General features: G+C 45.6%; 1 protein-coding gene across 2 annotated transcripts in view; it reads right to left on the reverse strand.

Annotated features, from left to right (window-relative positions):
* The window catches only part of LOC106576356 (fatty acyl-CoA reductase 1), a 115,262-nt gene that overhangs the window by 72,889 nt on the left and 17,890 nt on the right, over positions 1–24,483 (reverse strand). For both annotated transcript variants that reach the window (XM_045699967.1, XM_045699966.1), the window contains exon 2: positions 13,444–13,714. In XM_045699967.1, coding sequence (XP_045555923.1) covers positions 13,444–13,671 — 228 coding nt within the window. In that variant the 5' untranslated portion in view covers positions 13,672–13,714. The remainder of the gene's footprint in view (positions 1–13,443; positions 13,715–24,483) is intronic.

Here is a 24,483-nt window from a genome sequence, read left to right on the forward strand (position 1 = left end):
TCTCCTCCAGCAGTCTGATTCTCTCCTCCATCCCCCTCAACCTCTCCTCCAGCAGTCTGATCCTCTCTAGTGCTCTGTTCTTCTCCTGCTCTTGCTTTTTATATTGTTGAAGTTGTCTCACCACAGTCCATAGTGCAGATATGTCTCTCTCCACTGCCAGCTCTCCGGGTCTGGTTAAGGGAGTGTTGTTGTGCTGGACTGTTGTCTGGGTCTGGTTAAGGGGGTGTTGTTGTGCTGGACTGTTGTCTGGGTCTGTGCTGACTGGAGTGTGTTCACCTGCTGTTTCAGCTCCACCTGTCTTACCTCCAGCTGGGTGAATGAGGGAGTAGTACTCTGTGCTGGGAGGATGACTCTCCACTTGGGGTTGCTCGTCTGTGGGGTTATATAATGAAGAGGTCTGGTCTGACCTGCTCGGGGTGGGGGTATCTTTCTCAAGGGAGAGCTTCTCCTGCTGAGCTAATTCCTTGATTAGGTGAAAGTCCAGCTGAAACTGTTTGGGTTTGCCCTGTACCAATACTGTTCCAGACTTATAGAGATTTATATTAGCTGACTCAGAGTCCTTGTTGTCTAGTATCCTGAGTTTCCACCCCTCGTTAACACCCCCTCTCTTAACAAAGGGGTAGTGTGTTAATATATCACTGTGCCATGCCAGGGGATGGTCTGGTTAATATAGCACTGTGCCATGCCAGGGGATGGTCTGGTTAATATAGCACTGTGCCATGCCAGGGGATGGTCTGGTTAATATAGCACTGTGCCATGCCAGGGGATGGTCTGGTTAATATAGCACTGTGCCATGCCAGGGGATGGTCTGGTTAATATAGCACTGCGCCATGCCAGGGGATGGTCTGGTTAATATAGCACTGTGCCATGGCAGGGGATGGTCTGGTTAATATAGCACTGTGCCATGCCAGGGGATGGTCTGGTTAATATAGCACTGTGCCATGCCAGGGGATGGTCTGGTTAATATAGCACTGTGCCATGCCAGGGGATGGTCTGGTTAATATAGCACTGTGCCATGCCAGGGATGGTCTGGTTAATATAGCACTGTGCCATGCCAGGGGATGGTCTGGTTAATATATCACTGTGCCATGCCAGGGGATGGTCTGGTTAATATAGCACTGTGCCAGGGGATGGTCTGGTTAATATAGCACTGTGCCATGCCAGGGGATGGTCTGGTTAATATAGCACTGTGCCATGCCAGGGGATGGTCTGGTTAATATAGCACTGTGCCATGCCAGGGGATGGTCTGGTTAATATAGCACTGTGCCATGCCAGGGGATGGTCTGGTTAATATAGCACTGTGCCATGCCAGGGGATGGTCTGGTTAATATAGCACTGTGCCATGCCAGGGGATGGTCTGGTTAATATAGCACTGTGCCATGCCAGGGGATGGTCTGGTTAATATAGCACTGTGCCATGCCAGGGGATGGTCTGGTTAATATAGCACTGTGCCATGCCAGGGGATGGTCTGGTTAATATAGCACTGTGCCATGCCAGGGGATGGTCTGGTTAATATAGCACTGTGCCATGCCAGGGGATGGTCTGGTTAATATAGCACTGTGCCATGCCAGGGGATGGTCTGGTTAATATAGCACTGTGCCATGCCAGGGGATGGTCTGGTTAATATAGCACTGTGCCATGCCAGGGGATGGTCTGGTTAATATAGCACTGTGCCATGCCAGGGGATGGTCTGGTTAATATAGCACTGTGCCATGCCAGGGGATGGTCTGGTTAATATAGCACTGTGCCATGCCAGGGGATGGTCTGGTTAATATAGCACTGTGCCATGCCAGGGGATGGTCTGGTTAATATAGCACTGTGCCAGGGGATGGTCTGGTTAATATAGCACTGTGCCAGGGGATGGTCTGGTTAATATAACACTGTGCCACGGGGATGGTCTGGTTAATATAGCACTGTGCCATGCCAGGGGATGGTCTGGTTAATATAGCACTGTGCCAGGGGATGGTCTGGTTAATATAGCACTGTGCCATGCCAGGGGATGGTCTGGTTAATATAGCACTGTGCCATGCCAGGGGATGGTCTGGTTAATATAACACTGTGCCAGGGGATGGTCTGGTTAATGTAGCACTGTGCCAGGGGATGGTCTGGTTAATATAGCACTGTGCCACAGGGGATGGTCTGGTTAATATAGCACTGTGCCATGCCAGGGGATGGTCTGGTTAATATAGCACTGTGCCATGCCAGGGGATGGTCTGGTTAATATAGCACTGTGCCAGGGGATGGTCTGGTTAATATAGCACTGTGCCAGGGGATGGTCTGGTTAATATAGCACTGTGCCAGGGGATGGTCTGGTTAATATAGCACTGTGCCATGCCAGGGGATGGTCTGGTTAATATAGCACTGTGCCAGGGGATGGTCTGGTTAATGTAGCACTGTGCCAGGGGATGGTCTGGTTAATATAGCACTGTGCCAGGGGATGGTCTGGTTAATATAGCACTGTGCCAGGGGATGGTCTGGTTAATATAGCACTGTGCCAGGGGATGGTCTGGTTAATATAGCACTGTGCCAGGGGATGGTCTGGTTAATATAGCACTGTGCCAGGGGATGGTCTGGTTAATATAGCACTGTGCCAGGGGATGGTCTGGTTAATATAGCACTGTGCCAGGGGATGGTCTGGTTAATATAGCACTGTGCCATGCCAGGGGATGGTCTGGTTAATATAGCACTGTGCCAGGGGATGGTCTGGTTAATATAGCACTGTGCCAGCCAGGGGATGGTCTGGTTAATATAGCACTGTGCCATGCCAGGGGATGGTCTGGTTAATATAGCACTGTGCCAGGGGATGGTCTGGTTAATATAGCACTGTGCCAGGGGATGGTCTGGTTAATATAGCACTGTGCCAGGGGATGGTCTGGTTAATATAGCACTGTGCCAGGGGATGGTCTGGTTAATATAGCACTGTGCCAGGGGATGGTCTGGTTAATATAGCACTGTGCCACGGGGATGGTCTGGTTAATATAGCACTGTGCCAGGGGATGGTCTGGTTAATGTAGCACTGTGCCAGGGGATGGTCTGGTTAATATAGCACTGTGCCAGGGGATGGTCTGGTTAATATAGCACTGTGCCAGGGGATGGTCTGGTTAATATAGCACTGTGCCATGCCAGGGGATGGTCTGGTTAATATAGCACTGTGCCAGGGGATGGTCTGGTTAATATAGCACTGTGCCATGCCAGGGGATGGTCTGGTTAATATAGCACTGTGCCAGGGGATGGTCTGGTTAATATAGCACTGTGCCAGGGGATGGTCTGGTTAATATAGCACTGTGCCAGGGGATGGTCTGGTTAATATAGCACTGTGCCAGGGGATGGTCTGGTTAATATAGCACTGTGCCAGGGGATGGTCTGGTTAATATAGCACTGTGCCATGCCAGGGGATGGTCTGGTTAATATAGCACTGTGCCATGGCAGGGGATGGTCTGGTTAATATAGCACTGTGCCATGCCAGGGGATGGTCTGGTTAATATAGCACTGTGCCAGGGGATGGTCTGGTTAATATAGCACTGTGCCATGCCAGGGGATGGTCTGGTTAATATAGCACTGTGCCATGCCAGGGGATGGTCTGGTTAATATAGCACTGTGCCAGGGGATGGTCTGGTTAATATAGCACTGTGCCAGGGGATGGTCTGGTTAATGTAGCACTGTGCCAGGGGATGGTTTGTGTGGAAGATGAGGTTGCTGATGTTCCCATTTATATAATAGTCAGCAAAAAGTGTCTCTTTATTTTCCATAAGGAGCTTCATTTTGTGATCTTTTCTTGCCTTGTCATTCTTTACATACAGAGGGTACTGTATTTTAATTACCTCTGAACAGCGGGAGGCAGCTTCTAAGGCCTCTCCATTTGGTTGGAGTAGACCTTTCGACTCTCCTGCCATTGTTGGGCTAAAGGGCTTTGACACCTCTCACTTGACACGTCAGTGCTAATTGAAATTGTATCAGGCTTGGCAGCCTTAATTTAGCATTCAGTCCTTATAAAGTAATGTCATGTATTTTTCTTCTTGGCTTTAAGAAATAAAATATAGCTTTTCTCTCTCTCCCTCTGAAGGGAGTCGTGGGTGTGTGGAGTGCCTGCCGCCAGCCTCGCTGCCTCTCTGCCCCTCGTGCCACATGCCAACCAGCCCCAGATGAGGAGCGGCATGAAATGACTGGCACCGTGCCAAGCTGGCAGCCTAGGCCTCTCTCTGTCAAACTCCCTGTTTCTGGGTGGGTGTCTGGGTGGGACCTGTGTGTAATGGTATAGCCCTGTGACGGTGAGCGCTCTCTGATCATGCCAACCTGCCCCAGATGAGTCTATATGTGAAGAACTAGCCTACCTGGCTAAATAAAGGTGAAAAAGAAAAGCCTAGGGTTCGTAAATCTCCAGACTCTCCTCCCGCTTCAACAGTGGCGCTTTGTGGACTTTCACAGAAACCCAACACTAATGGCCCCTTCCTTTCAGCTAGCAACCCGAGCTGCCATGTTAAAACAGCTTCACTGACCATCCTTCACAACCCCTTTAGAGATGTCAGAGAGAGAGAGAGAGAGAGAGAGAGAGAGAGAGAGAGAGAGAGAGAGAGAGAGAGAGAGAGAGAGAGAGAGAGAGAGAGATCTCTTGGAGCAAAGATATGGCAGTGAAAGAGAGAGTAGCAAGAGCGAGATAAAGAGAGGGAAGGGAATAAAAGTTACAATGTGAATGACAGAAAGGAAGGATGTAGGGTGTTTTGTGTGTGTGCTGTTGTCCCTAGGGAGGCTTGTATACAGCAGCATAATGAGATTGTATTTGCTCATGCATGGTGGGCTGTGGTTGGATGTGATGGGGGGGTGGAGTGGAGCTGCCTGGGTGTCTCTATGCCAGGTGAGCCATAACTTCACAGGCGTGAAATAGAATCATGACATAGAAGACCGGCTGCAGCTCTTATTCATAGTCTGTCCTGCTTCATATACAGGCCCTCTGGTGGCTGAAGCAATCACATGTACAGCTCAGGATTGACACACACACACACACACACACACACACACACACACACACACACACACACACACACACACACACACACACACACACACACACACACACACACACACACGTAGGCCAAAGAGGCTGTCTCTGCAGGTAGCTGGCTGGTAAGTGCTCAGATTAAACACAGTACACACCAAAGATATCCCTGGCCTCTTCTCCCGCTCCTGGTCGAACAGCTGTTAGTGTTTCAGCCAGGCTGGGTGGATGGATGCTGGGTAATTGGGTCGGCTCTGCGGTTGGCCCCCTTTCTGCTGATCACAAAGCCGGAAATGTACAGTAGCTAGAAGTCCTTATAAGTCTACAGTACAAAGGTAGAGCACTACAACATAGAGAATGGAGTTGTTTAAAGATATATCATGGCTTTAAGCCATTTCTATGTGTCTGTCAGTTTATTATCTCTGTTTAGTCTTTATATTCTCTGTGGTTGGCTCTTGGGGGGAAACATTGGAGTGGACTTCCAGGAACGATTCCCCTGGGAGAGCTCTCTAGGACGTCATCCGGTTCCCGTGCATACCACGGCTCCTCAAAGACCCGGAGGATTCTTCAGCGGTGCAGACCAGGTCAAGGTCACAAAAGCAAACAGAGGCAGAGGACAGAGCATTGCTGATCATCCAGTCCCAGCTGGAGGTTATCTAACGCTGTGCTCAACTCAATACAAGAGGATCAATACCAACAGGACAGTACAGTTTGCTTTACGGTGACAGAATGCAATATTAGAATTTGCGCTCGGCAGTCGGCATACCGATGGCATGGCATTCCACTTCTGAGACAGTGACCTCATGGCGAGTCATGGAAAATTCCATTATCCCTCTAGAACAAACCAAATGGAACTAAGGACTACTTTATAATGAGAGATAGGAATCCATATGGCCACTGGAAAGCACCGACAGGGACAGGCCGAACGCCATGCTTTACTGATCAAGCAAACTTAATGCTCAGGCTAACTGCATCTTCTCCTCAGTGGTCGTACGGTTGTAACCCCTGGGGGTTAGGGAAGGTGACAGAGGGATGTGGAGAGGGTTGTGGCCCCTCTGAGGAGCGTTGCTTGTGGCCCCCGGCGGCCGGCCCTGGTCCAGAGGGGTGTTCGGCCGAGCGGAATCCCGGAACTCGGGTCGGAGCGCTACTGTCGTCAATCCATCGATTCCAGAGGAAACCAAGCTGAAAGCACCCCCACGCTCCAACGGGCACAGAGACACACACTGCATCATGGCAAGGAAAACACACAGACTTCAACAAAAGGTTTCCATTCCCAGTTTATCAAAGGGAGGAACACGGTGGGGCTGGGTAATCTTGATGAACACGATATCCTCTGTGTTATAGAGAACAGGCTCTTATCGATTCTGACATCAAAACCTGGAGCTTCTCAGAACCTCTGACTCCTTTACAGGAAATGAAAATTGACCTTTCTCATCCCAGGCAGATCAATAGCATGCACGTAATGCACACCCACACACACACATACCAAGGGCTAAGTCATTACACATGAACAAGTCAACTCTGACCCCCAAGCATACCATACTTTCATATTTCACAGCTACACTCTCTCTCTTTTCCTCTCGCTGTTAAAGCTCCATCCATCAACCACAAGTCCAAGACTGGAGAGCAGTAGGTGACCAATGGCTGTGCAGGTCTGAAGAGATGTACTCAGGGCTCTGTCTACTGCCTCCTCCAGGTCATTCATGTAGGGCATCTGTTAGAGTTGGAGACGTTGTGATTTGGTGTGCACCAAGGCACCGTTCTAGCATCGCTACTTTTTGACCTCAACATGCGGTCACACAGAAAGAGAAGGTCATCAATCATGCAGAATGACCATCACATTGGATCAGCTAAATGCCTTGTCTAATACACAAACAACTATCTAGATGTGGAAAGGGCAAGGCGCTTGGCAGACTCTTTATCCCCAGTGTGGGTTGCTGTGGTCCCCATTAGGATTAGGGCCACCACTGAGCATGTGCTAAATGCATGTCTGCCCTACCCTGAGGGCTCTCCTGGCACTGTTCAATGTGCTAATTTGTTTCACAAACCAAGTTAATGTGTGGCCTAATTATATGCTAAACATTCTCTCTCTCTCTCTCTCTCTCTCTCTCTCTCTCGTGGGTGTGTGGAGTGCCTGCCACCAGCCTCGCTGCCTCTCTGCCTCTCGTGCCACATGTCAACCAGCCCCAGATGAGGAGCGGCATGAAATGACTGGCACCGTGCCAAGCTAGCAGCCTAGTCCTCTCTCTGTCAAACTCCCTGTTTCTGGGTGGGTGTCTGGGCGGGACCTGTGTGTAACAGTATAGCCCTGTGTGGGTGAGTGCTCTTGAACTGTTATATCCACCATTTCAACAGAGCTTTACAGGGCCTTGTAATATACCTTTATGTATTGAAATGTAATTCCACTCAGTAAACAACACACCATACCATAGGGTGCAGTCATTGGACCTGGTTCAATAACACCAGCAGCAGCAGTGCTAGCCATACACCCGTTTTACAGCCATAACCCGCCAACATTCATGCCGAGCCTGTGTTAAAGGTGATTACCCACAGTGAGAGCTGGCATTTATCAATGCAGGGAGACAGGTACAAGACTATAAGAAACACCAAGCTCCCTGTTAGGGAAAAGAGGAAATTGATAATACAATGTATCCATGGGGGACCCGTGGATATCCACGAGCAGGTACCACTGCAGTGTGTAGACTAGCCTTGTAAACACAGCCAGTCAATACGTGTTACCCTGGATGCTCCCCAGAGGTACTTGGTCCACACCAGCCGGCCCATCCATCCCAGGGGCTCCAATAATTCAAGGATGCAATACCAGAGATGATTATAGTACCAGCCACTGTCACCACTGGTTTACCACAGAGCACTGAAACAAAGGAATCCACAGAGGCAGACATTTCTAGATACATTATGGACGTATGGATGTGCTTGTAGCCTTAATCTAAATGGAGGTTTTGTTTCCACTGGACAACGTGTAACCTCGTCCCCAAGCTCAATTGCAACCGCATATAGAGAGCCAGCTGGGGATGCAATTACAGACATTGAATTCAGTGAGGCAGGAAAGCTTAAGGCTATTTCAGTTATAGAGTGCCCTAAAATACTAATTGTCATGTAGGTTTCTGTAAAAGTGTGTTAAATATCTAGGTGGAGTAGTTGCCTAATATGGAAATCTTAATATAGGCTGAGTGCCAAGCTTGTGAGCTTTGTGGATTTTACATTGCCTGGTCAACATGCCTTGCTTCAATTTTACAACACAGTTTTTCATCATATCATAGAAATGATTCAAATGTGTAAATGGCCGGTGTACCTTAAAGGAACCAAGGGATTATTAAATTATCAATGGCCAGCTTTCCTCCACGTCCAGTTTTTCCTGACCAGAAAAAATAGCCTACAAGCCACGGATGCAGACCTTTGGAACATCTACATTTGAAAAGGTCTACTAAATGTAATATAGCCTACACATTCACAATAAATCCATTATTTATTTTAGACAGGTCTAAATAAACATGATATGAAGAAAATGTAGTCTATTTCAGAAGAACAGAATAGCATACTCTGAGTTGTTCTTATGTTAGGTCCTGATCTGGCTATGCCAAATGGCTGTGGGCTACACTAGTTCATTTAGCAGACAGGATTTGCTAAGAATTTCGAAAGCTGAATAAAATACAAAGGATATTTTCTCCAAACGATTTTGAGCGGTTAACAAAGAAATGGGTAGTTTATACCTATAGACAGACACATCCGGGACGCAACTGCGCTCATCCTTATCCAATTCCGAGGTGCATATTGAAGATATTGGAACTGTCCACATTTACTTTTCTTCAGCTAACAAGATGAGTAGGCCTAACGACCAGCAAAAGCACTGTTCGTCAATCTACTATCCCCCAAAGTAAAAAAGTTGACCTATTCTATTCTGTGCGAGAAATACATATTCCAAACATAGTCTGGGACAGATGCGATAGATCACAAATTAATACAACCACTAGCATAAAAAAAAACATTTTTTACGCAATGAGACTGACGCAACAGATCAGAACGTTTAGCTTAAAATGTTGATAAACTATTAGACTATTTCTTCACTTCATAAGCACAGCAATGCGCACACGGCAGTAGGCTATAAGCGAGAATGTTCCATTAGCGGGAAAACACCATTATCAAAAGTGGCCACAAATGAGATAATGCCTGTAATGCTTTTATGATAAAGGTGTATTTTTATGGAGAAAATGAACTTCCCCAAACTTGAAACTCACGCGCTGCATACGCGTATGGCAGTTAACCGGTTGTACAGCAGGTTTAATGTGCTTCATTTGAAGAAGTTATTTGGCCACTTTAATTGTGATACAAACCTCATCAAAACATATAGGCCTATGGGCTAGGCTACATGAGGTGTGCGACTATGATTCTAAAAAATGTAATTTAAAAAATGCATTGTTTCTTATGCTGGGCATCATTCACAAGTGATGTGCTTAATATTTGCTTAATATTAGGAAAGTTGAGACATAAATAAAGTAGGCCTAGCCTATAGAAAGGGACAGAAGAAGACTCTATTGTCCCTCTAATCACTCTGCTTTCTCACGTAATTGCATAGCCTGTAGAAATGTTGCGCAACACGAGCTCATGGGCTCTCATGAAGTGTTTGATAAAACTTTCGATCACATTTGCATGGATGTCAGAGTGATTAGAGAGACAATAGAGTACTGAGTACCAGGCAGTTAGCAAGTTTGGTAGGCTACTAATGACCAGCAGCAGCATCAGAGCCTAATCAGCGTGACTAAACGGTCACATGGAATTTGACTGCCTTCATGACTCGTGACGGTCACTGCAACATCAATGTTGTATTTTAAGACAGGCTTGAATAAGCTAAGTAGCCAATAGGCAGAGGGTAGCATCATTTGTCTGATTCTCTGTAATAATGGTATTGGAAAAATAATGCATTTTATTTTGTCAAATGGGTTCTTGCATCAAATAACACACCAACATTTTCAGTCACCTCCTTGTCTGAAGGACAAGTAGATAAACAGTTAAGAACAAGTTCGTATTTACAATGACGCCTACCCTGGACAACGCTGGGCCAATTGTGCACCGACCTATTGGACTCCCAATCACGACCGGATGTGATGCAGCCTGGATTCATACCAGGTACTGCAGTGACACCTCTTGTACTGAGATGCAGTATCTTAGACCACTGCGCCACTCGGGAGCCTGGTTTAACTTCAAGCCCTGCATGTTTTTATCAAAAGGTTATTGGAATGTAGGCCTACATTGAACACCACACATTGGCTGCTACTGTAGGCTGAATGATACAACAGCTATTTCCATGTTAAAATGTTATGGGATGCATTTTCTCCATTGTTTTTGATGGTAGGCCACTCTGTTAGGCCTACATTATGATCACATAGCCACAGTAGTCTACTTGGCCACTGTTAAAACTAACTTAAAGCGTGTACAGCCTCAGTGTTCACAGTAAACACGAGCTGGAAGTTACACAGAATTTTCACAACGTTCAAGTTTGCTCTCAGCTGAACTGAAATTTGCTCAGTGCCGAAAACAATTAGACGGAACATTGCTCCAGGCATGTCCCAGCAGACAGACCTGGCTGGCACTGTGGGATGAGATTAAAACAGGAAAAACACATAGCCTACACTACAACCACAGGCTTTTTCTAAGAAATAGGAATCATCTGGCTGTGGTCAGGTGTGGTGAGAGACAGAGACAGAGAGAGAGAGAGAGAGAGAAAAGAGACAGAGAGAGAGAGCGAGAGAGACAAAGAGAGAGAGAGCGAGAGAAAGACAGACAGAGAGAAAGAAAGAGACAGAGAGCGAGAGAGAGACAGAGACAGAGACAGAGACAGAGACACAGAGAGAGAGAGAGAGAGAGAGAGAGAGAGTGAGAGAGAGAGAGAGCAGAGACAGAGAGAGAGCGCAAGAGAGACAGAGAGAGAGAGAAAGAGACCGAGAGAAATAGACAGAGAGTACGCACAGCTATAGGTGGGTTCCACCCTGCCGACACAGTCCACAGTGATCAGGGTCGGTCAGGGAGACAAAATGAAAGGCCAAATGTGATTAATCTCTCTCTTTTTCTCGCACGCACGCACGCACGCACGCACGCACGCACACACACACACACACACACACACACACACACACACACACACACACACACACACACACACACACACACACACACACACACACACACACACACAGAGTGGAAGGGGGAAGCGGATACCTAGTCAGTTGCACAACTTAATGCATTCAACCAAAATGTGTCTTCCACATTTAACCCAACCCCTCTGAATCAGAGAGGGGCTGCTTTAATCCATGTCATCAGCGCCCGGGGAACAGTTGTTGTGGGGCTTAACTGCCTTGCTCAAGGGCAGAAAAACAGTATATCACCACGCCCTTGCTTCCCTGCTGCCCCGTCAGTCACACAATGTACCCTTCATTCAGAGCAAGACAAGAGGAGGACAAAGAGAGAGATGACTGTTCTTTACCAAAACAAGAACAAACTCAGTAGAGGCCTGGTTCAACACCCTCCCTGCCCTCCTCCTTCCCTCTGATAACTGAGTACAAAAACGGAGAGCCAACAATCAGTTACATTTATTTCCACATCCACTAAACGGTTTGATAAGAGAGGTGTGGTAATATCTGAGGTATGGTGTTAAACAGGAGAACAGAAGGTGGGCAGTTCTGGGATGCAGTACACCAGAGCAGCTGTTCTGTTCTGGCCAGACAGACAGACAGACAGACAGACAGACAGACAGACAGACAGACAGACAGACAGACAGACAGACAGACAGACAGACAGACAGACAGACAGACAGACAGACAGACAGACAGACAGACAGACAGACAGGTGTACCACTCAGCATCCCTCCACAGATTACATGGAGCCATCTAGGTTCCACCAACCACATTCCACCAAACTAAAGACCAGTCCTCTTCCACTGACCAATTCTCAATACTGTCATTCAGAACATATTGGCCAGGTCATCACCCACTCAGACCCAAGCCCAGTCAGCAGAATTCCAGCAGATTCCCCTTCTTGCCCCTCTAGCATTCCAGCATCCCCCACCTCTCCCACACAGATCTGCACTCTGACTCTAGAACACGCTGGGCTAAAGCTCTGTTTCACCTCTAAATAAGGTTATTCTATGTCTAGAATATAAGAGAAGAGCAGCCTATTAGTGGGAGAAGACATGCAAAAAAGCCCCAACTAAGGCACCCTTACCCCTTATGCATATCTATCACACTTTACAGTACATCCAATGTCCTGCAATTCACAGAACTCAACTAACCAGACAACAGCTCATTTCTAGGCCTATTCTTTAATGGTCAAGGCATATCAGAAGAGAGTCAAATCAATCAGATGTCTATCTGGATGTCCTTTTCCAGGTCACAGCGCCTGATAACATGCTTTTAACGAGGCCCACAGAGACGCTCGGTTTGGCTGTTACCTAGCAACAAGTGTTCTGAGTGACATTCAATATCTATAAGGGCATACAGCATGAAAGGCTGCTGGAACGGGCCGAGAGCATTCATCCTATAGAATCCTCGTTTGTAAAGAAAAACCTCTGTCTAAGACGGATAATACAGAGACTGTAGTCTCGGCACCCAGAATCTCCAGTGTGCTCTGTTGTTAAGACTGTCACGAGAGACTATGCAGACTGCAACAGTGACATGAATAACAATTGGATGGAAATGCTTTATACAGCCGTAGTTAAACACATTCCTTTGAATGGTCTGGTTTGATAAGGCTCGATATGGCAGCCAGTCTGTTTCTTCATCCTCTCCTTCCTCACTGTCTTGTTTGGCTGGCTAGTGTTGTCAAATGCACAAACAGACTACTGTGTTTGATGAACACCAAGTTGTTATCCTTTCTCTGGTGTGTGAAGACACATTCTGAGCGTTTGAATTCAAAAATCACATCAGGTAGAGAGTCTCTCTCTCTCTCTCTCTCTCTCTCTCTCTCTCTCGCGCTCTCTCGCTCTCATTGGAGAGTTAATTAAGACCCCATTAACTGGTGCCTCCATTGTTGACAGAGTTAATTATCTGTGTGTGTGTGTGTGTGGGGGGGGGGTTTCAGTTAGAGTGCAATAACAACATCAGTAGCAGCAGCAGAGAGTAAAACAGAGCCACGATGCTTCAGCATGCATTTGTGAATACGTCAATACTCTCCCAGTCTCACTCACAACATCAAGCAATGTTTCAATAAACACAAAGCAGCAGAATACAAAACACCTAAGCCAATCAACCTGCATGTTGCACAAAGCCAACAGGAAACAGATGAATTATACAGTTTGCCTTCACTTCAGATCAGTGCAGATCAATAGGATGACATCATGAGAAGGAACTTTAGACTAGATTCACCCCCTGGTATAGTGTACTACAGCCTAGTGTACTACAGCCTAATAGTGTACTAAACCATCGAGTAGTGCCCCTCACCTTGCACTTCATCATGTCGCTGACCCGTTCCTGCATGGACTGTCCAGCCTTGGGCCTGACCAGGAGGTAGAGGGTTTGGACCTCTGGACAGGACCGCAGCAGTTTCTCCACCAGCACCTTGCCCATGAAGCCCGTGGCGCCAGTGATCAGCACATTCTTTCCTGCGTAGTAGTCAGCGATAGACACCATGCTACCATCTGCCCCTGTCTCTTCTCCTGTCTCTCCCATCTGTGTAGCTCGTCCCGTTCACCCAGCCTTCACAAGGTAGCTCCTACAGAGAAAGATAGAGGGATGGAGGGAGAGAGAATGAGAGAGAGAGAGAGAGAGAAGAAACGATAGGAGACAATTAGCTGAGGCTGAGAGAAAATGACAACCGCACTAAACTCTGTTCCGACTCAGAGTCTCTTCACATGAGCCAACACTCATTACTTTTGACATAACCTACAGTATGTATTGTGTACGTATTAATGCTGAGTATTAGGTGACAGACCTGTAGAGAGAAGTAACGCTGGGACTCACTGGGTGCTGGGAGTCACTTTGTTAATGACAGGGTAAGTGGGGAAGACAGGAAGGTCACAGACACACACACAAGCGTGTCTGTGATGTTATTGCGGATGTAGCGAAATTGTCACACCCTGATCTGTTTCACCTGTCTTTGTGCTTGTCTCCACCCCCCTCCAGATGTCGCCCATCTTCCCCATTATCCCCAGTGTATTTATACCTGTGTTCTCTGTTTGTCTGTTGCCAGTTCGTTTTGTTCATCAAGCCTATCAGCGTTTTTCCCCTTGCACCTGTCTTTTTCTAGAAATGCTTGTCTTCCTAGCTCCAACAGTGCAGCAGTATCTAACAATACACAACAATACACAAATCTAAGAGTAAAAGAATGGAATTAAGAAATATATAAATATGAACGCAAAAAACGTTCTGGGCTAATAATCTAAGAAATAACACAAAAAAACGAAATACTGCAAAGTTGCTTAGGAGCTAGAAGCAGAGTTGCCAAGTCTCTCGGCGATCATGAATATTCATAAGGCAATCAATCACAGCCTATAGCTGTCGTAAAGGTAATGCACCATTATTACCCCATTCAGAAGTGTCAGCCAGCTTTGGTTATAAGATAGTTTCCAAGCCAGTACAAAGAGCACCATTAACCCTTCCCTTCTCAGGGCAGTCATCCAGAGAGCCAACTACATATCGAGGTCAGCAATAGAGCTCGCCAGCTTGTAGTCCTAAAAAACTGAAATGTGTTAGCATTTTCTACCTCTAGTTTGTTCAGCCATTCCTATGTCGGAAATTAAAAGGGAAAGAATGGGGTTTTGGGATAAACCCTGAAAATAAGGTCTGAGGTTAAAACAGGTTTAGGAGATTTAGTCATTTTAGCAGATGCTCTTATCCAGCGTGACGTACAGTAGTCACTGCATACAGTTTCATACTGATCCCCCACGGGAATCCAACCTACATCCCTGGCGCTGCAAGTGCAATGCTCTACCAAGTGAGCCACACGTTTTGTCCTACGAGATAATATCAGTCATTTAACATGACCTTAATGAACTATGAAGCCTTTATGTGCTTTGTGATTGTTTTGATTACATAAATGCTTCAAAATTCACAAAAGTTGACTTTAGCTGATTATGTCATAGAACAAAACGTATAAGATCTCTTAAGCCTGTGTTTACCACAGACCTTATTTTGGGAGTTTATCCAAAACCCCTTCAAAACCCCCATTCATTTCCCCGTAGGCTTTGGCCATCAAGCTATGGTTGAGTTAGTCTCTGTTAGTGCCTACAAAAAGACACCATTACTATTGCTCTCAATGCCCTCACTCCTACTGTACTTAACACCTTTACCAGCATGAGATATGAGGTGAACAACATCGCAGCATGATGCACACATCTGTGACCGCTGCAGGCTAGGGTGGGGTGTGTGTGTACACGGGTGGTTTGGTCTGTTAGAGCAGCACCCTCATGGTGTGTTTGAGGAGTCTCATCTCACATTCGATGCCAAGCATAGCACATACCCACACACACTGCTGCGCTAGGGTGGATGAAATGATGTTGAATTTCATATTTGACTTGGCATATTATATTTGACCTTATTTCAATGCTGATGGTAAAATGGTATGGTATTAACGTGTATTATTGATGTCATGAATTTAGCACCTATTTATAGGGTTAATGGTTGTTACTTCTAAAGATCCAATCAACCATGGCCCAATGATAGTATACCTAGCTTCATGTTGAAATGATGGTGTCCTTTGGGCAAATCAGATGTCAATGTAGCCTACATAAACCCAACCTTACACCAAATGTACTTTCAAGCGCAGCCTGTGTTAGAAAAGTTCGAGGAGTTACTTTCAGCTATTCAATGTAATTCTATTCAACATATCACATGCCTCTCCAAAGCGGATGACAACTTCCTGTCTTCCTGGCCTGGCCTCAGTCAACCAGCCTGCAAAACTGGTGTCCTATCAGCCTTATAAACGATGACCATCAAATAGTGGCACAAAGATTGCTCAGTGTTTAAAGGGCCAGCCAACCAACCATGATAAGTGTTCAAGCTAGAGAAGCCATGTGTGGGTTCTCTGTATCCTTCTCCATCTTCTCTCCTGGTCTCTGGGCCACAGGTTTCCAACAGTGTTAGCTGAAGGACCGGAACTACATCCCCCAAAGCAATGACCAAGATAACAGAGAAAACATATAGAAAAACCTTCCTCCCTTCCTCCCTCAAACACACAACTCTGACCATAACCTCTCTCCCCCACAGTGTGCCTCTTTAAACGCCCTTGCAAAAGGGGGTCACGGTCAAGGTCCCTCCATTGATGTCATGTCATTCCGGCTCTAAGCTCCAGTAAATCGCAGAGATTCTTGGGAGACTAAAGGACCAGGGGAGAGGAGCTGGAGGTCACTATGTATTAGCTCCTCACAATGGACACACACACACACACACACACACACACACACACACACACACACACACACACACACACACACACACACACACACACACACACACACACACACACACACACACACACACACACACACACACACACACACACACACACACACAAGCGGACCAGCCAGGGCATTCCATCCAGGCCACAGCCTGCAGCCGCTCACTCCTCTTCTCTCCATCAAGAAGTAGATTGGAGTGGGAGAGTGGAGTGGGAGAGTGAAGGAACACACACACAGTATGGAACTATAGTTATTTATGATCTGTAGACCACCATACTCTCTGTGACTGCTTACAGTAGTTTGGGTCTATAGGGAGAGACTGGCTCTCCTGCCTTCACTAAACCAAGGGGATGGACATTGACCACTGACACCTGCTGCAATAGAGTCCCAGTCTTAACACACGGGGCTGGGGGCAGAGGGGAGCTGTCAATCACAGACATGCAGCTTGGAGCGAGGGAAGGTGAGGTTGATCCTGGCTCAGGATAAATCCCCAAACCATTTATCTGGTCGATAATGTGTTCGATCAATCTGTATTAACTTGATCTAAACTGCTCTGTCACTAAATGACAATATCATCACATTCCCTGTTTTGTAACCCTGAAAGATAGGTCAACTACTTGTTTGCTGATAAGTACGGTGTCTTCTTGACAAAGTACCATGTAGCCTCAGAAAGTCATTTAGGGACAGTTCCATAATGATGTTGGGAGACTTTTCTGCTACCAAAGTTACAGCACAAATCCTCCTCCACTGCAGGATTTTATAGTCAGGCATCCAGCTACTTGCTGTTTCAGCTAATTCCAGCCGTTTCCTTTGAGCGAGTGCTTTTCTGTGTTTTGCCTTGGCAGCTCCTCTCAACAGGAGGCCTGTGCTTGTTTTTGGAAGACAGCTGTTGGAGTCACGGCGTTGCTCAGCGGTACTCTGCCACCGAGGGCCTTACAGCCTTTAAGCACATCAATCTGCCATTGGTCGGTCAGTAGAGTGGAGCCATGGAAACCCAAACACACACACTACAGCCTCACTGGCTGCCCGTCGTCTGAGAAATGAACACGGCCCAAAGCCAGCTCAACAGAGAACAGAGAACAGAGAAAGAATCAGAAAGAGGAATACTGTGACTGACAATAATTAAGGCGACATTAGTCTACTAAGAACGGGCAGTGCCAAACATCACAAAAGAGAAGTCAGCAGCCTTTTTCACAAAAACAGCCACTCTCCCCTGAGAACCCAGGCCTTGGAGGCTGCTCAACCAAAGAGCACCACCCACAACAGTAAACACAGCCGCGCCAACCACTTGGGTTTCAGGCAGCAGCGGGCACCGGCTGCCAACAGCCCTAGCTCATCCAACAACCTGGCATTGTGCACTCCCTGGAACCCAGGCAGTACATAGGAGCCCAACTATTCCACAGTCGCAGACTGTCAGTCTGCCTGTCTGTCGTTGGCTAATGGGTCAAACACAGAGCTCTGTTTAGAGATCAAGATGGATGACATTGATGATGAACGATGATTACGGTTTTCATGAGGCACAACGTTTACTGGGAAGGATGAGGAAGGGTACAGCCTTGTGAATGAGGGCTTGCATTCGCAATGCTGCTTTCCTTCATTTTGCAGGCCTACTGGTTTTGCCAAAAGAAGAAATTAGTTCTCCCTTTCTCTGTCTTGCTATACTGTGCTCTTTGGCCTGAGGGGGTGGATGGTGGAGTAATATACTGGTCATTAGATTAAAGAAGTGATTAACGTTCCAACAAATTACCCCTTAAAGAAAAAAAGATGGATGAACATAATCCTGTGGTTTAGCCTGCGTATGACTAGAGGGAAAAGAAGCTACATGAGAATGCTAACAAGCAAACTAAGAAGCACAATGAGTTTGTTTTCAGCCCAGGACACATCAGTTTCAAGATGGTGGAAATTCAGTGGACCGCTAACAGGTTAGACTGACATTCCCTGACAATCCACTGCTGGTCATTCACCATTCCCAGGAGACACAAGAGTGTCAGTAACCCAGACACAAACCTCCACTGTTACTGAAGCATCCATGTCTAGGGCCTTTCTCAATGATGCATCATCATTATATGTAACAGCAGCCTCTACTTCCTGCTATCTAGGTCATAATACCGTAAAGAAACATCACTTTGAGGTCAAAACACAAAGCAATCCACAAAAGCCCTTCACCAATAAGTGACAGTCAAGGGCTCTCGTTGGAGATTACATTATCTTATTTACCCCACAAAAACATTCTGTCATGACTTTTTCCTGCTTTGTTTTTCGCTGCCTTGCATGTGTGGGCGTTTAATTGCCAAAATAGTTTGATTTAATTACATTAGCTGTGCAAAGTGCTTTAAGCTCTTTCTTTTATAAGCCTATATGTGATTAATTTTATGTAATAATGAATTTCATTTAGTAATTTCATTTCTAGTTTTCCCTCCACTCTATAGATACACAGTAAACCTGGGCTAAGGAGACGGTTGTTCTTCTATGATGTCACATTTCCAGTATGGTGCTTGGCCCATAGACTCACACTTTGCTGTTTCCACAAGCCTACTGTCAAATTCAGGTGTCCTCTATGGAACTCATGCACCAGTAGATTGATTGTGTGTATATCGTTACGTTATCTGTGATCTAAAGGATTCTGTAATTACACTACCCCTGACAGTGAGTGACAGAGGCTGGGTACATGGTGTCTATTTTCCTGGCCTCTGCTCACTGTACTGCATCACCCTGGTCTGGGTCAGACAGGCCAGGCACAGGATATCATGGCACCTTGGCACCAGTCCAAAACCCCTATATGGTGAGTGACAGCTACCACAGCTTCCTTGCTCAATAGCCAATATGACCCAGGATATCTGCGTCCATTCTAAAGACAACCCGCCTAACATGTGTGGGCATAACGTTTAGGGTTTAATCATGTTAAAATATTGAATATGACAGCAATAATATAGAATAAATACAGTAAAATACAAGTCTATATGTTCACGGATTTCAGTAATGAACACATCCACTCAATCGCATGACATTTTGAAAGCCGCACAGACCAAAAGTATGTGATCCCATGAAAACACACACACTGGTAGTTACCCCCCCCCACACACACACACACGTAAAATGTCTGTGACATAAAAAAAACACAAAACCCCCACATGCATTTTACAGGCATTACATAATTAAACTATGCTACAGAAAACACAGGAATAGTCTTGGTCCTACATCACACCAGGAAGTGGAGAGTCAGCAGTAGAACATCTTGCTGTGTGTAATAACTAGTTTGAGGAATCATTTCCAAGGTGTTGGCGGCCCAGTGTCACCTGTCCCTAGGCTGCCACACAGAGACAAGGTGTTGATGGGAACAGGCCGTAATTCACACCAAAGACTCATTACTAAGATGGTGAACAGTTAGCATGTCACACTAGGAGGCTAGGCTAACAGGGGGCTGCTTAGTTAGAACCCATTCATCACAGGCTGGGACTATGGACCAGTGACTCAATCCCCTAATGTGGAAAAAGGGATATCGTTGTAGCCATAACCACCGACTTTTCAATGTTGACTGCATCACTGCAGGTGCTTCAAATCAAGTGCTTTTAGATCTGGGGTGACTGATCAATAATTCAACTATTCCATTTCTCCCTGTCAATTGATGCCTATAATATAGGGTTGGTTTTCAGCCCAGGACACATCAATTTCAAGATGGTGGAAATTCAGTGGACCGCTAACAGGTTAGACTGACATTCCCTGACAATCCACTGCTGGTCATTCACCATTCCCAGGAGACACAATAGTGTCAGTAACCCAGACACAAACCTCCACTGTTACTGAAGCATCCATGTCTAGGGCCTTTCTCAATGATGCATCATCATTGCATGTAACTGCAGCCTCTACTTTCTGCTATCTAGGTCATAATACTGTAAACAAACCTACCTGATAGATTTCTACTATTGACATGAAGGATGCATGAAAGTGAAGTCTATTTCCAGCCTTGACTTGAGTGACAGGCCCTGAGTAATCATGAGACCAGCCTGAAGTGAGGAGTCGTGACCCAGGCAGATTGATTAGTTTAATCAAGCATTGAGTGGAGAGTCGCATTACAGTGAACAGGAGATGGAGGGAAATGGACATGCGCACAACCACGCATCAATGTACGACTACACACTAAATGATGGAGGGGCCTTGTTCGCTGCCAGCACGGTCTATAATGAACGAACATTGGGTGTCATTGGCAAGCTGTCTGGATGTACTCCATCTTTTGGTCTTACATTGTGACTATAGGCCATGATAAGACCAGGAGTTTTTCCTGGTCAAGTCACCAGGTACCAAATCTTTTTTTAGATTTTTTTTTATTTAACCTTTTATTTAACTAGGCAAGTCAGGTAAAATGGAAATAGAGGGTTGAAAGTAGAAAGCGGGAGTTTTTCCTGACCACAATCCTAGTCCAGAATAAAACTCTTAGCTCTAGTTGGGAGGCATCATGTGGTAAAAAGCAGGAAGGGGGTTAGGTTAGATCAGGAACAGGCAACTCCAGTCCTCGGGGGCTGGAGAGGTTTTACTCTTTTACCTCATCTTTAGCAAACACAGCTCATTAAACTAATTGCATTCTAAACTGAAAATCACGATTAGTTGATTATTGGAGGCAGGTGTGTTAGCTGGGGAAAAGTTGTGACACCAATCAGGTCCCCGAGGACTGGAGTTAAGACACGGGAAAATGATATACCACTCCCAGGCAGATTACAGTATTGCAAAAATATGTATTTCATTCCATGAATTCGGCACACAAGAAGAAAATCTCCCTTGATGCCTCCAACAAACAGACAAGATGTTCTAACACGTAGCATTAACACACAACCATCTGTAAAGTAGAGATACAACCTAGAAAAGCTCACAGATATCAAGGGAGATGTAGGCCTATTCTTCTTTCACAGGAGAACAATTCACAAAGGAACATTTTTTATGTCTGTTTTTATCATTTTAATGCCAAGAGTGCCAAAGACTATTTTCCGTTCTGCGGAAACCTAATGGACAATAAAGCTTTCTAACAAATCTAACTAACTAGATTTTGGGCCGGAAGTTGTTGTTGTTCATTTGGTTGTTCAGGGAAACGAGGATTCAATCAGCTTTGGCCTTCTGCTGGGTACAAGGCTGGTCGGAGTGAGAAATGAAATAAATCTCTCTTACTGTGAGCTCCTAGCTGTCTCTAAGGTTATTCTCAGAGGCACCACTTTACTGCTATAAAGCCGTGTCCCGTTTCCCACATCTGTTAAAAGAACACTGTTACAATTCTGTTCGTTTCTGGCAAGTCTATTTTCGGGAATGTAATCAACGTCACCCTCTGTCATACCTTGAGGGGAACAGCGAACTCAATAAGTGATCCCAAGAAACGCTGGCATTTACCAAGTATTGTGGCAGAAGCCTATTGGAGAGACCAGCTGTGTTGTTTAATGGAGCAGCCAGTTAGTTTTGTCTGCCACCTCTCTGTGTGTTGCAGCCAGGATGGCCCAGCCTGCCAGGCTCTATCTAGGCTTTGGACGGCTGCCCAGGAGGCTCCCATCTATCTATCTATTGAGGAGCAGAGGTGAGCAGTCAGCAGGAGGAAGAGATAGAGAAAAAGAGAGATAGAGATCAGACAGGACCTTGCTGAGAGTGGGAAAGTTCTACTCAGTCCATGTGACGACACACGCAAGGGTTTGACGTCCTTGTGAATGTCTCAAGAATGTCTCACTCTCACCTGAATGTCTCAAGAATGTCTCACTCTCACCTGAATGTGTCAAGAATGTCTCACTCTCACCTGAATGTCTCAAGAATGTATTGCTCTCACCTGAATGTGTCAAGAATGTCTCACTCTCACCTGAATGTGTCAAGAATGTCTCACTCTCACCTGAATGTCTCAAGAATGTCTTTCTCTCACCTGAATGTGTCAAGAATGTATTGCTTTCACCTGAATGTGTCAAGAATGTCTTTCTCTCACCTGAATGTGTCAAGAATGTATTGCTCTCACCTGAATGTGTCAAGAATGTCTCACTCTCACCTGAATGTCTCAAGAATGTCTTTCTCTCACCTGAATGTGTCAAGAATGTATTGCTTTCACCTGAATGTGTCAAGAATGTCTTTCTCTCACCTGAATGTGTCAAGAATGTATTGCTTTCACCTGAATGTCTCAAGAATGTCTTTCTCTCACCTGAATGTGTCAAGAATGTATTGCTTTCACCTGAATGTCTCAAGAATGTATTGCTCTCACCTGAATGTGTCAAGAATGTATTGCTCTCACCTGAATGTGTCAAGAATGTATTGCTTTCACCTGAATGTGTCAAGAATGTCTTTCTCTCACCTGAATGTCTCAAGAATGTATTGCTCTCACCTGAATGTGTCAAGAATGTATTGCTTTCACCTGAATGTGTCAAGAATGTCTTTCTCTCACCTGAATGTGTCAAGAATGTATTGCTTTCACCTGAATGTGTCAAGAATGTCTCACTCTCACCTGAATGTCTCAAGAATGTATTGCTCTCACCTGAAAGTCTCAAGAATGTATTGCTCTCACCTGAATGTCTCAAGAATGTATTGCTCTCACCTGCATGTGTCAAGAATGTCTCACTCTCACCTGAATGTGTCAAGAATGTCTCGCTCTCACCTGAAAGTCTCAAGAATGTATTGCTCTCACCTGAATGTCTCAAGAATGTCTCACTCTCACCTGAATGTGTCAAGAATGTCTCACTCTCACCTGAATGTCTCAAGAATGTCTTTCTCTCACCTGAATGTGTCAAGAATGTCTCACTCTCACCTGAATGTGTCAAGAATGTCTCACTCTCACCTGAATGTGTCAAGAATGTCTCACTCTCACCTGAATGTCTCAAGAATGTCTCACTCTCACCTGAATGTGTCAATAATGTCTCACTCTCACCTGAATGTGTCAAGAATGTCTCACTCTCACCTGAATGTGTCAAGAATGTCTCACTCTCACCTGAATGTGTCAAGAATGTATTGCTCTCACCTGAATGTGTCAAGAATGTCTCACTCTCACCTGAATGTGTCAAGAATGTCTCACTCTCACCTGAATGTGTCAAGAATGTCTCACTCTCACCTGAATGTCTCAAGAATGTCTTTCTCTCACCTGAATGTGTCAAGAATGTCTCACTCTCACCTGAATGTGTGAAGAATGTATTGCTCTCACCTGAATGTGTCAAGAATGTCTCACTCTCACCTGAATGTGTCAAGAATGTCTCACTCTCACCTGAATGTGTCAAGAATGTCTCACTCTCACCTGAATGTCTCAAGAATGTCTTTCTCTCACCTAAATGTGTCAAGAATGTATTGCTCTCACCTGAATGTGTCAAGAATGTATTGCTCTCACCTGAATGTGTCAAGAATGTCTTTCTCTCACCTGAATGTGTCAAGAATGTATTGCTCTCACCTGAATGTGTCAAGAATGTATTGCTCTCACCTGAATGTGTCAAGAATGTCTTTCTCTCACCTGAATGTGTCAAGAATGTATTGCTCTCACCTGAATGTCTCAAGAATGTCTTTCTCTCACCTGAATGTGTCAAGAATGTATTGCTCTCACCTGAATGTGTCAAGAATGTATTGCTCTCACCTGAATGTGTCAAGAATGTATTGCTTTCACCTGAATGTGTCAAGAATGTCTTTCTCTCACCTGAATGTCTCAAGAATGTATTGCTCTCACCTGAATGTGTCAAGAATGTATTGCTTTCACCTGAATGTGTCAAGAATGTCTCACTCTCACCTGAATGTCTCAAGAATGTATTGCTCTCACCTGAATGTCTCAAGAATGTCTTTCTCTCACCTGAATGTGTCAAGAATGTATTGCTCTCACCTGGATGTGTCAAGAATGTCTCACTCTCACCTGAATGTGTCAAGAATGTCTCACTCTCACCTGAATGTCTCAAGAATGTATTGCTCTCACCTGCATGTGTCAAGAATGTCTCACTCTCACCTGAATGTGTCAAGAATGTCTCGCTCTCACCTGAGTCTCAAGAATGTATTGCTCTCACCTGAATGTCTCAAGAATGTCTCACTCTCACCTGAATGTGTCAAGAATGTCTCACTCTCACCTGAATGTCTCAAGAATGTCTTTCTCTCACCTGAATGTGTC

The sequence above is a fragment of the Salmo salar genome, chromosome ssa17 (genome assembly GCF_905237065.1).
Source record: "Salmo salar chromosome ssa17, Ssal_v3.1, whole genome shotgun sequence".
Lineage (NCBI taxonomy): Eukaryota > Metazoa > Chordata > Actinopteri > Salmoniformes > Salmonidae > Salmo > Salmo salar.